The sequence below is a fragment of the Pogona vitticeps genome, chromosome 2, assembly GCF_051106095.1.
Source record: "Pogona vitticeps strain Pit_001003342236 chromosome 2, PviZW2.1, whole genome shotgun sequence".
In the NCBI taxonomy this organism is placed as follows: domain Eukaryota; kingdom Metazoa; phylum Chordata; class Lepidosauria; order Squamata; family Agamidae; genus Pogona; species Pogona vitticeps.
The window spans coordinates 243088643-243102600 of record NC_135784.1 but is presented as its reverse complement, the minus strand read 5'-3'; the positions used below and the strand labels follow the sequence as shown (position 1 = coordinate 243102600).

Below are 13958 nucleotides of genomic sequence, written 5' to 3'. Positions count from 1 at the left end.
GGGCCCAATTGGTGAGGCTGCTAGAGAAATGGCTATCTCAGGAGGGGACAGAGACCTTTCAGCAGCTCAAAGACTTGATAGCGCTGGAACAGTTCTATTCAGTCCTGCATGGGGAACTGAAATTCCAGGTGAGGGAAAGGAAACCGAAATCTGTGGCAGAAGCAGCCGAGATCGCAGATTTTATTTCCCAAATAAGAAAGCCCTTGGGTGAGGGGAAATCGATGGGGAAACCTAAAGAAACCTACAGCAAGTACTCTCAGGGACCAGGGAAAAGCCAGCAAGGGGGAGGGGCCCATGGTGAAGGGAAGCCCTCAGACACGAAACCAAGACCTCAGATTTTGGAGGGAAAACCAAAACAAGATGAGAAAGACTCAAAATATAGCAGAAAATGTTATTTCTGTCAGGGAAAGGGCCATCTAATCTCAGAGTGTGAGAAATTAAAGCAGCTAAAAGGAATTGTGCCTCAGGATTCGAGTGGAACCAAGCCAAAAGCTGTGTTCTGTGTCCAGAAAGAGCAAAGCCCCTTGTCACTGAGGGAGCCTGTTGCCATGGCTACTCAATCTGGAACAGTTACATCTGCTGATCAGGCTGAGGAAAATGGTCCTCTTGTGGAGGTCAAGCGCTGCTTGCTCGTGAGAACAGATTCTCAGTTGTTTGAAACAGCAGGGGTGGACGTAGGAATACTTGACCATCAGTATCGGGGGCTGAGGGACACTTGTTCCCAGGTGACCCTGTGCCATCCAGATATTATTCCTAGGGAATATGTAATCCCAAATGAGAGCATGAAGGTGGCAGGGATTGAGGGGCAGGTGATCTCACTGCCAGTAGCGGAGGTACCTGTGAACTTTCAAGGCTGGAGGGGAGTTTGGCGGCTAGCGATTTCATCGACTCTGCCAGCAGCCGTGCTCGTGGGAAATGACCTGGCTGAACATGTGAAACGGGTGCTAGTGATTACACGTTCACAAGCCACCACGGGGACAGTTCAGGGGGGTAATGATGAGCCCGAGACGGAAGCAGAGGGGAGTTCAGAAGCTGTGGTGGAAACCTTAACCACAGACAGCCGATTTGGCCAAGAGCAAAAGGCAGACGCCACTCTCCAAAAGTGTTTTGAACAGGTGACTGACGCCCAGCTAACACCTGAAACCCCAGTGAGATTTCTAGAGAAAAAGGGGATTTTGTATAGAGAGACCCTGAGGAATATCTCAAAAGGGGGAGATGGGATCCGAAGTCAGCTAGTGGTACCTGAAAAGTATCGCCCCATGATCTTACAAAGGGGGCACTCTGACATGTTTGCTGCGCACTTAGGGGTGAACAAAACACAGCAGAGAATCACACAGAATTTTTACTGGCCTGACATAGGGAAGCAGATCAGGGAGTTCTGTAAACAATGTGATGTGTGTCAAAGGCAGGGGAATAGCCGCGACAGGACCAAAGCAAAGTTGTGCCCTTTGCCTGTGATTGACACTCCGTTCAAATGCATAGGGGTGGATATTGTGGGACCTTTGCCCAAGGCCACAAAGAGGGGGAACAGGTTCATTCTCACCATTGTGGACCATGCCACGAGGTACCCTGAAGCCATTCCCTTGACTAACATTGAAACTAACACAGTGGCAGATGCCTTGGTGGGGTATATGTCCAGGATGGGATTTGCCTCAGAAATAATCACAGATTTGGGCGCATCGTTCACATCGAAGCTCATGAAACGGTTATGGCAAATCTGTGGAATTAAGCACAAGGAAACCACTGCCTATCACCCTGAAAGTAATGGGTTAACTGAGAAGTTCAATGGGACTCTAATGCGCATGATTAGGGCTTACTTGGCAGAGAATCCAAACAATTGGGACCAGAAGCTGCAATCCCTTTTGTTTGCTTATCGATCAGTGCCACAAGCCAGTACCGGGTTCAGTCCGTTTGAACTTTTATTTGGGAGAAGGGTGAAAGGGCCCCTTGATTTGATCAAACAAAATTGGGAGCAGATCACCCAGGATGACCCACAAGACGTTGTGACATACATAGACACCTTGATGAATGACCTAAAGAGAAACCTAGAGCTGGCAGCAGAAAACCTGCAAGCTCAGAAGGTCAGACAGAAAACATGGTATGACCACAAAGCTAGAGAGAGGCACTTTGACCCAGGGGAGGAAGTGCTTTGGCTTAGGCCCTGCAGAGAGAACAAACTGCAGCTCAAATGGGCAGGACCATATAGGGTCATTTCCAAGATGTCAGACCTGAACTACCTTATAGAGCAGGAGGAGAACCAAGCAAGGAGGGTGGTTCATGTGAATGCCCTAAAACCCTACTACAGAGGGGAACAGAGGGTTTTATTTGCGATAAAAGCAGCTGAGAGTGAGGAAGCTGAATTACCCTTCTGGGAGGGTAGAGGGGAAGTAAAATACAACCCAGAGGAGGTAAAGATCAGTCCTGCACTCACCCAAGACCAGCAGCAAGAACTAAAAATGCTGCTCATTAAATATCAACAGGTGTTTTCCAACAAGCCGGGGATAGTGAAGGGAGTGATGCATCGGATCCACACAGGGGATGCACCCCCGCAGGCAGTATCCCCATACCGAGTGACGGGACCCTATAGGGACAAGGTGCGGAAGGAGCTGGACGAGATGCTTAGAGAGAACATAATCGTCCCCTCTTCTAGTCCTTGGTCCTCTCCGATAGTCCTAGTGGACAAGCCTGATGGGAGCATTAGGTTTTGCGTAGATTACAGGAAATTAAACCGTGTAACCACTCCTGATGCCTACCCAATGCCCAGGCTAGACAACCTGATTGAAACCATAGGGGGTTGTCGGTTCATTTCCTCATTGGACCTGGTAAAGGGATATTGGCAATTAAGAATTGATCCCAGGGATCAAGAAAAGACCGCCTTTTGCAGCCCTTTTGGTCTCTATGAGTTTCGAGTCCTGAGCTTTGGTCTCAGAAATGCACCAGCCACATTCCAAAGGCTGATGGACCAGACCTTGGCGGGGCTCAGTGACTTTACTGTGGCCTACATTGACGACATAGGGATCTTCAGTAATACCTGGGAAGATCACCTGAAACACCTGGAGTTAGTGCTGCAGAGGTTAAGTGCAGCAGGGCTAACAGTAAAGGCGAGCAAGTGTCAGCTGGGTAGCCCAGAAATAAAATACTTGGGTCACATAGTAGGGGGAGGAGTGATAAAACCCCTCGAGGCCAAGATAGAAGCAGTTCGTGATTGGCCCAGACCCAACACCAAGAAAAAAGTCAAATCATTTCTTGGGTTGGTGGGCTACTACAGAAAGTTCATCCCGAGGTTTAGCGAGATTGCGGCTCCGCTGACCGATCTGACGAGGAAGAAGGCTGATGACCGCATCCCGTGGACCAGCGACTGTGAGGAGGCGTTCCGGAGGTTGAAGGAGGCGCTCATCAACTATCCAGTGCTGCGTGCTCCAGACTTCGACCGGGAGTTCATCATCTACACCGATGCGTCTAACAGCGGGGTAGGAGCAGTTCTTTGCCAGGAGGATGAGAATGGTGACCAGCATCCAGTGTCCTACCTGAGTAGGAAACTCCAGAAAGGTGAGAGACATTTGGCAACCGTGGAGAAGGAGTGCCTGGCCATAGTCTACGCGATCCAGAAGGCCAAGCCTTACATCTGGGGAAGACATTTTATTCTGTGCACTGACCATTCACCACTGCAATGGTTAAAGACAATGAAAACCCACAATAGTAAACTTATGAGGTGGGCTTTAAACCTGCAAGACTATGACTTTGAAGTGAAGGTGGTCAGAGGGTCAGTGAACTGTGTTGCTGACGCCTTGTCAAGAAGACCTGAAGAATGAAGACGGCGAAAGAAACATGGACTATGTATATATTTTGATGACAAAAAGTCAAATGTGTCTGTTTATTAAACATGTTGGTTTGTATGAATAAAGGTAACTTGATGTATTGTTAATGGTAAATGTTTAAATGCCTAATAGAGTGTAAGTATAAGTAAGTATGGTATTGTATGTTATTATATGACTGTTTTTGTTTGTTTTGGGTCCAGGTTGTTTTTTTTGGTGAAAAGCACCTTAGCTTTCCCCCTACAAAACAACTTATAAAGAGGGGAGGTGTTACATACAGCACTGATGTTACCTGTCTGTCATGGGTTTGGAGGGAAAGTTCCATCCTATGGGGAGTGGAAGGCGGGACATCAGGAGGAGGGGCTGTACTGTATATATATGTGGGGTTTGTGAGGAGAAGCTGGAGAAGAGCTGAGAGAAGAAGCTTGAGTGGGAGTCTGTGTGTCAGACAGGGTACTACTGTGTGTCAGTCAGTACCAACCTGATAGGTTCAGGTGTCTGTATGGTTAGCCAGAACTGATAGGTTCAGGGTCTGTGCTTCAAGTTAAGTGTTCTGTGTGAACCAAACTGTGTGTATGTATGATTGAGACTAAGCCACGTTACTGTATCTTATTCACTTGATCCTTTTATTTTTCCCTGTGTGTTATTTAATAAACCTTGTTCTTTTATTTGTTAAAAATCCATCCCTGGTCTGTGTGACTTCTTATAGGGAATGGTTGGTGGCAGCTTAGTGAAACTGTGGCATATCCCAGTAGGTCTGGGTTTGTCACAACGGGTTCTTAAAGAGAGTTCATGGCGGATCAGGAGACACCCATTCTTCTTTTCTGAATGTTTTCCTTCCTCAGTATATTTTAAATTGTTTCACTGCTTTTCTGGCTATGTTATTGTGCCTATCTCTGTGCGGGAAGAATTGCAATGTGTTATGTGTCATAAGACAGGAGGGCCTGGCGTGCTCTCGTCCATGGGTTCACAAAGAGTCGGACATGAATAAACAACAACTACATGTGTTGTCAAGTCTCAGCTGACTTTCAGTGACCTTCATAAGTATTGTCAAGACATGTGAGATATTTATGGAGTAGTTGTGTCAATGCCATCCACCTGTGTACGTCAGTGGCAAAGCAGGGATTTGAATCCAAATCCCAAGTCCTAGTCCATCTCTCTGTCCACTACACCACACTGCTTCTATAGCAGGAAGTACTGGGAAATTAATACATGATAGAAATACACAGCAGCAATACCATGTCTGTACTGTTCTCTTGCCAAAAAACATGAATCAAGTGGCGATGCAGAATCATCTCCACTGATAAAAAGAGAGCATTGATAGGTTAGAGCTAGATAGGAGATGGAAGGTGTTGGAGAGAGACCAGCAAGGTCTCTGTAGCAATGAACTGACACTCTACACTCTCCATTTTAAAGGGTTCCCTTGATTAACTAGATTTATTCTGGTATCTCTGTGCAATCCCTCTGCCATCATTAACCTCTCTTTTCTATCCCTTTACTTGTCTATATGTTGAGACAAATGACTATGGCAGGAAAAGAAGTTGCAAAAATACTTGACTTCTATGGGGCTCAAATTCGTAACTTTACTATCATCATGCTAAAATCCATTAAGCTACTAAACTGAGCCTATGATTCTCTTTCTGGGTTCCCTCCTCCTCTTATATAGGCAGCTTTTCTAGCTGAAACTTTCATTAAGCAACATGGGTTCCTAGACAAACTTTACCATCTGCCATCAGCTAAAATATTTAGAAGATATTGGCTGAAACCCAGTAGTACGTCACAATAGGCCTACTGAATCAGTGGAATGTACATAGGTGTTGACTCACCAAGTTCCTTGTGATGCAATGGGCCTTCTTTTGTTGCTACATATACAGTAGCTGGTTTTCAGCCTTTGTTGTTGTTGTTTAGTCGTTTAGTTGTGTCCAACTCTTCGTGACCCCACGGACCAGAGCACGCCAGCTAAAGCCAAATATGCCCTTCCTTGTCCTTATATTTCCCATCTTTCAAAGATGCAGCAGAAATAGAGAAATCAGCACATAATGTCCAACTCCTGAAAAGTTTATTAGAGGGAAAAAATGCCATTAAGTTGTTTGAGTTGTATCTACTTTGGCCTAAATCCAACAGCATATTAGCGCCATAGTGGTGAACAGACTGACCCATCTTCTCTCCCTTCTCAGCACCAAACTTACTGATGCCTCAAAATCAGTTCTAGATAGTTCTGGTGAAAGTTTCTGGAGTGCTACAGTAAGGCAGGTAGTACCCATTGTCGTGCAGTGAACAGAGTGACAGAATAGACTCTGGAGGCGAGGGTTCCAATCTCCACTTGAGCATGGAAACTCACAGAGAGAGTGGAACTGATAAAACCACTTCTTAAATATCTCACTTACCTTGAAAGCCCTATTATAGTCACTATAAATCAGTTCCAACTTGACGGCACAGAACAACAACAGTAAGGAGCTTCTCCATTCTACTGATAGAGACAATTCAATCAACACACATTCTTTACTGAATTTAGGCAAATAAGGTAATGTAAATCCTATCAAATTAAGCCATTTGACCTCCTTCCTACATCAACACTGGCAGGCACCACTCTCAAATGCACCTCTGCCATTTTTTAAGTGGAAGTCATCACAATGACTCTCCTCATAATGATCACTATATATTATAATGGCAAACATGAGACATCTGTTTCATCCTGAATATAGGACCATCACTATGACTCTGTAAACATTTTCATGCAAATAATTCAGATGCACATCTATGAGTTATCAACTCAGGCATTGGCCCTGTTTTAGGAACTAAAATTGATTTTCCAGGTCTAAGGCTTTGGATCTGAAATCTCAGGAAACAGGCTGTTATTAACTTGCCAGCCCAAGAGTTTGATGCTCACTCATGGCTTCAAATCATGACATTTAGAAATTTAGAAATAAACATGGTGATGATGCATTATCTCGAGCTGCTACCGGTAGAATAAAGCATGCTGCTTACATGCCGCCCCATAGCACTTCAAGCACTCTCTGGGCAGTTTACATAATTACAAGTTAATTACGCAGTCTACACATTGCCGCCGCCCCCCCAAGCCCCAGCAAGCTGGGTACTCATTTTACCAACCTCGGAAGGATAGAAGGCTTGAGCCTGGATGGAACCCCAGGTCATGAGCACAGTTTTGGCTGCAGCACCGCAGTTTAACCACTGCTCCACAAGGCTTCAAATCTCATCACAGAGTGTCTCTCTTATCATACATGCACACCATTTTGCAGTGGTTGCTGACGGGTTACCATCCCCACTCCACTCACTGGCCCTGGAATCTTAGAGAATAGGATACTTACTGGCCTGGTAAACTTAATTATCATGTGATGTAAAATATACCATCAAGTGATATATGTATCTATTTAATTCTACCCTCAAAAACAGTGAAAATTAGAGACAAAACAGAGATGGTTAAAAGCTGCGTGACACCCATCATATTGGAGCATGTGCTATATCAGTAACAAGTTCTAAACAAGAGCTATCCATTAAATGGGTTTTGGGGTTTTTTTTCTGTTTTCTTTTTTTATCCAATGTACATGTATTACAATAAGGTGAAGTAATAATTATAAAAAGTAATTGCAGGTGGCCACATTGCACTCTATCATACTGGGTGACAAATGGCATGAAACATTAGGGAAGCCCTCCCCAAAACACAAATGGCTTTTATCCATGACTTAAGCAGAGATGAAACAATAACTTTAAAGTAAGAAGAGAGATCGCAGTGATGGGAAGGTGATCAGTCTAAATGGCACTAAGTGCTTAATTTGTTGCTTGCCCCATTATAGCCTGCATTAATCACTGTGATCTGTAAATGAGGCTTTAATACCTCCAGCCACAACTGGAGAAGTTTAAAAATCTTATACTGTATAAGGCATTTGCCATTGCTCTGCTAAATTAATAACCTGCTGGGAACTTCACAAGATAATTCTTGCTAGGAATGTGCACTATTTTAGAGGAAATATTCAAACACAGAGAAAATCAGGAGGATCTGTGCAATTCCAGGGAGACTATTGAGTGAGGAGGGAAAACCCTCAGGTCATGCACTGGATGGAATACTGCCCTCACTGCTCTTTTTTTTAATTCCATGCAGCATGGGATTTTATGAAGTTTTTAAACAAAGATACCCAGCAATTGGAATTGAGAAGACTAACTGACAGGTTCCAAAGGTAAGTGACAATAAAATGAGAGATCTCCCTTGGACATTCCAGTTACTTAAGCAGTAGGAAGGGGCAGAGTGAGGTCTGCCTGTGCTATATTGTAGCCATTCCATCATACAGTACATTTGACACAGATGTAGAATGGCATGATAGACTTCCATCATCATAGCTTTCTAGGATTTGTTCTATTTTTGTTTCTTATTTAGCTTCATTAGATTACTGGAGAATTTAGTAATAGGCCTGAGTGTATGTGTGACTACGAACGAAAGCTTGTACTCCTCTTGCATGGGCCTTGATTGAATAGATCAGAATCCGTGCTCTTCCACACACAGGAAATCCCTCTAGCAAGTGTACAGAAACCATCAGCCAGGCAGATTTACACAAACACAATCAAGTTTAAAAAGGGAAGACAGTAGCATGATCTTCCGGTCAACTGTGTCCTGAAATTGATGTGACTGCGCATATCCCACCTCTACACCAACAGAAGAGATGAAATTTGTCATGAGAGAAAAATTTGGCACTGCTGCACTAATCTTTGCCCTCAAAAGCATAGGATTTAAACAATAAGGGGTATAAAGAGTGCAAGTTTTTATTGCAGACATATTTCCTTTTTCACATTCCTTGAAGAATACCATGTCCTACTCACTAGTTGTTTTGATCTAATGGACTTTAATTCACACAATGCACAACTGGCAAATGCTATCAGGGCAATTTATGGTCTTAAAAACTGAAGCTTGTTGTTAAAATAATAAGCAGAAAATAAAACACCTGGTTTCATCATTCAGAGTTGCAGGCTCTTGAGCCAGATGATGTGCTACTGATCCACAGGCATTTGTGCATCGGCATTGCCAAAACAAATTAATTACTAGTAATTCATAATTTGTAACTACATTACTCTTTCGATTTCTTCCAACTGTACTGTTCCATGATTCTATGTTGTGAATTTCTTGCCTTGGTAGAAGCTTATGTTAAGTGACCCTTAGGATTCCATATAATTCTATTATTCTATTTCTTTAATTTTTTCTATTTTGATACCTTCTGCTTCATGTTTCCATATATTTTAAATGGTAGGGAACTGGCTTTATAAAGCTTTTAATATGAAACTTTGAGAGAACTTCTCTTTTTTATTATTACTTCCAAGCACTCCATTTTTAAAAAAGAAAAATATGGCTTAGTATGAAGACATAAAATGCATATCAAACAGGGCCACAAGATTAACTATGGCTCTTTGGAAGTAAACTATTGCTAACTATGAGATAATCAGTTACATTTTAATTAAAATATAATTAAAGCAACATAAGTGTTTAAATGTAACATAATGGTGTAATCAGACTTGTTTGCAAATCTTCCCTTAAAATAAGATTTCATCACAGAAGAGTGAACCCTTCGAAATATGTAATCTATTGTCTACTCAACAGAAAGCCACTCACAGTTCAATGGGATTTTTGTGTGTGCTGTGTGCTATCAAGTAAGAACCCATACAGAGCAATCCTATTAGAGTTTTCAAGATAAGTGAAGGAGTAGTTTACTAGTTTTAACTTTTGCATTTCCATGGCCAAGTGGGCATTTAAATCCAGGTCTCCTGATTACTAGTCTGTTACTATAGCAACTACACTCACTAGGATTTATTTGCAGGTAAATATATGCAAGATCGAACCCTTAACCCCTACAATAGTTACAGTTACGACATTATCTTCATATTCCAAAGGTAATTTCTACATCTTTCCCTGCAATCTCAAGCATAGCTGTTGCACTAATGACACGCCTTTTTCCATTTTCTTTGTGCAGCTGCTGTTTTTGAATGATAGTGGTATTATGAACCATTGTGCTTATCTTTATAGGCATTAAGGAATGAATCGGCTCTAGGGGGTTGTGAATGCATTACTTTATTTCTTACTTTGCAAACAAAGGATATTACTGAATCTTACCTTTAAGGTGTTAGGGACAGTGCTAGAGGCAATTTACTTGAATGACCAGTCCAACCAGTAACACCACATTTTTGACAGATAAGTTGCTTCATAGAAACTTTATTGCCACAAATTTGACAGCATTTTAAAAAGAAAAATGGGGAATTATATTCTGCCATTTAGCCTGCAAGCCTTTCTACTATTTCTCTGTGACTATTTGGTGGACTATTGTGAATACGTTTTTGTGGGATTTCTGTGGCACTTTTAGTAACAGTAGCAACTTCAGTGATATGAGGAGAGTGCACCCCCTAAATGGAACTGGGTGGGTTATGTATTTCCCCACAGCCTCTTCAGAAGGTTCTCCATTCCTGCTGTGCTCACAACACATCAGATTGCATATTTATTTATTTATTTATTTATTTATTTATTTATTTATTTATTTATTTATTTATTTAGTTATTTATTTATTTAGTTATTTATTTAGTTAGTTAGTTAGTTAGTTAGTTAGTTAGTTAGTTAGATGCCGCCTGCACGCTGCAAGAGTCTCCGGGTGGCTTTCTACATCAATTAAAACAGTTCAGTTAAAAACAGACACTAAAAAATAAAAATAAAAACAAAAAACAAAAACAATCTAAAAAACAATCTAGATCCATGACTTATTAATTAAAATTTAAACCTTCAGTTAAAACCTCCAGTTAAAAAACCTCCGGAACAGGAAGGTTTTAACCTGGCGTCGAACTGTCAGTAACCTCATATGATAATACATGCCAATTTCTTTATCACATTTCCAACAAGCTTTAGAATAATCTGAATTTATTATATTCATTTTCACCAGAGTCATATACCATCTTAAACTGATTTTTAAAAAAAAAAAAATCCTTTATTCTCATCTTAATCTTAAAACTCTCATCCTTCAAATTTTTATCCAATCCTCTATTTGGATTTCTGTCTTTAAATCATTTTCCCAAATTGATTTCAAATCTTCTGTTTTTGTCTCTTTTTCCTCTTGTTCCAAAATTAGGTTATATATTCTACTTACTACTCCCTTCATCAAATCTTCTTTCTACATATCTTCATATGATGATAGAAGCTGTTCGTACTTAGTGTATTCTCTACATTTGCCATTAATTTTCAGCCATTCATTTGTCCATATCTAATTGGATATAGTTATACCATGACAATCTATTTGTTTGAAGTTTAACTATAATCAGATCTTTCAATCTCACTTTAATCATCCAATCCTTCAATCTAGCAACTTTTTGTCCTTAAACAAATCAACTAAACCCTTCAAGTTTGTTGGGAAGTTTTCTATTTTAGTCACTAATTTTAATAGTGAAGTAAAGGGACATAACTTTTTTTTCTATCTATTCCATACATATAACATGTTTCTTAAAAAAGAGTTGTTCAGCTGATTTATTGCATTTCTTTTTACTACATTAAATAAATATTTTTCAGCATTCCCATTTATTTCTGAGGATTCCGTATCCCACCAATTTAACTTTCCTTGTTATATATAAAATCTCCAATAAACCATAACTGATTCACTATATAATAATTTTTTATATTAGGAATACCTAAACCTCCATTTTTTTAACCTTATACCAATATCTTTTATTTATTCTAGATTTTTTTAACCTTTATTACAAATTCCATTAATTAATCTCTGTCAATACTTAAGATCTTCTTCTTCTAATTGTATTGGGAGCATCCTGAATAAAGAAGTAATTTTTGGTAATATTTTCATTTGAAAATGAAAACTCTTTTTCCCTTACTTTCAGGTAATTTTGCTGGAACTTGATTTATAGTCTGTTTTAATGTTTGAAATTGCAATCAGTACTCACACAGTGGCTGCGGATTAATTCAGAAATTCACCATTCATACAGGATGCAATGAGAATCACATTTCAGCCCACAAGCCTGCTGATCCTTTTACTGTATAGTTTCCATTGAAGCAACTTTCTCATTTAAAGCTTTAGGCTCTTCTATAGAAAACCATGTAAAAGTACTTAACAGTAGAGATGGGGGTATTCGTATTCATCTCCAGGGAAGAGGAAGATGAATATCATCACCAACACAGGTGGCCAGACCCTTTGGAACCACCCCTAAGAACTAGCTGGTCCACTTACTGCTTGCAGTGCAGCACACCCTGGCTGTTGTTGTGCATGCTGTGTCAATTGCAGGATCTACCTGGTTGATGCTTCCCTGCCTTGCTGTGCTGCTGACCACTGGGCAGCTGAACTGGGAGACTTGTCATCCCACCTCCTTGGCAGAGTGGTTAGCAGCGCAGGAAGGCAGGGAAGCACGAGCCAGGTTGCATCCACAATTGGCTGCGCATGCCGCACCTCAATCTGTGAGTGGACCTGCTAGTTCTGGCAAAGGGCCCAGCCACCTGTGGTGGCAATATTCGTATTTGTCTCCCCATCTCTAATCAGAATGATTTCATAACAGGGATCGTGACCTTCCCCTTCCCATCCATTACTCTTTTCCTTTACTTTCAAGTAACACATGCAGGAATTACACCATCTCTTGTCACAGTTTATCATGGTAATAGATAAAAACCATTTGAGACCTGAAATGAGGTAATTCCTGCATGAGAAGGGGGAAGTGATTTGAATGACACTCTCAGAGCTGCCATTCAAGTAATTAACAGCACTAAACTGTTCCTTCTTCACAACAAAATGGCTTTCTCACATGACCTGACAGGATTCAGGACTAGTATCTGATACCCCATATTAAAATCACAGAGCTTTGCTTTCACATTTATCCCTCCCCCTTCCATCTTCCATCTGAACATGATGCCCCAACTGCCTATGTCATCAAAACACCACTTATAATTATAAAAATGTTTCACAACTAACTACGGGGGTGGGGGGGAACCCTGTTCAAATAATTTTGGCTTCAAAAAGTAGAAGCATCTCAGCAACAGGGGGAAAAAACCCTTTTTGGGAGTAAAAAGAGACTTGGCCAATTCAAATCAGCCATCGCATCATACGGTCAGTAAAAAACGATAAGATGGACACAACACCCTGAAAAGGAATGAGCAGAAACTAAAACATCCATTTCCTCTTGGAGGAGTTTTAGCAAGAGGTTCTGGATTTCTAAGCAAAATAATATATTAGTAACAGATGGTGACTTGTGTGTGTGTGTGTGTGAGTGAGTGAATTAATCTTTAGTATCTTGAGTGTGAGTTTTAAAGTCACACAACACTTCCTAAGCAAGATGATGAAGAAAAAGGTGTCAGGTGTAGCTATGAAAAAAAAAAGTAAAATACAGCCAGGTGCTCAGGAAAAATAATTATAGGCAATTAGGAAGCTGGGATATTCTGAGAACTGGAAGAATTAGAATTTCACTTAAACTTGGGAAGACCCACATTTGGGAGCAGTTTCCTACACTGAATAAATCATGCTTGTGCACCAGTATCCCTTGTTCAGTTAAGCCGAGAAGGAAAAGCACAGCCTGCTACCCACTTCCTTTCATTCATCATAGCAGAGCTTGAAAACATTAAAAAAAAAATACTGGAATTGCCAGGATCCCCAAGAACCTGGGAGTTGTAATCCAATTTCCAAGCTGTGGACTATAATAGATTACATCCTCCTGCTCAAACCACACTCTCACAATCATTTTCTATTTAATAAAGTAAGAACAAGGGGAATTGCTTTTTTTAAAACTAGGAATCAGCTTTAAACAAGGAGCACACTTACTTTCTTCATTTCTTCCACTGAGTTGCTGTTCCAGCCTGACCTGCTACAAGCATCAACAATGCTGGCTTCCTTCCTGCTTCTTGATGCTGTAAAGAAAAGAAGGAATGTTACACATATGCCAATCAGCTTTGGTTCTTCAAAGTGAGGACTGTTAATCAGGCTGATGGCAGAGCAGCAGGAGGGCCAAAAGACTGTAGGCTTTCAAACTATTTTTTACGGGGAAATATGGTCAACCAGTGAGATAAAGGGATGCAGCCAGAACAGGGCTTTAGTTGCTTGTTTTAATCTTATCTATTCTGACCCATTCTGCAAGTGAGTGGATAGCAGCATTAGCCACAAAATCAAATAC

General features: G+C 41.0%; 1 protein-coding gene across 1 annotated transcript in view; it reads right to left on the bottom strand.

Moving 5' to 3' along the window:
- The window catches only part of LRRC2 (leucine rich repeat containing 2), a 117662-nt gene extending 103972 nt beyond the window's left edge, over positions 1–13690 (bottom strand). The window contains exon 1 of the mRNA XM_072992352.2: positions 13610–13690. Within this exon, the coding sequence (XP_072848453.2) occupies positions 13610–13618 (9 nt within the window). The 5' untranslated portion in view covers positions 13619–13690. The remainder of the gene's footprint in view (positions 1–13609) is intronic.
- Between the last annotated feature and the right edge of the window lie 268 nt (positions 13691–13958).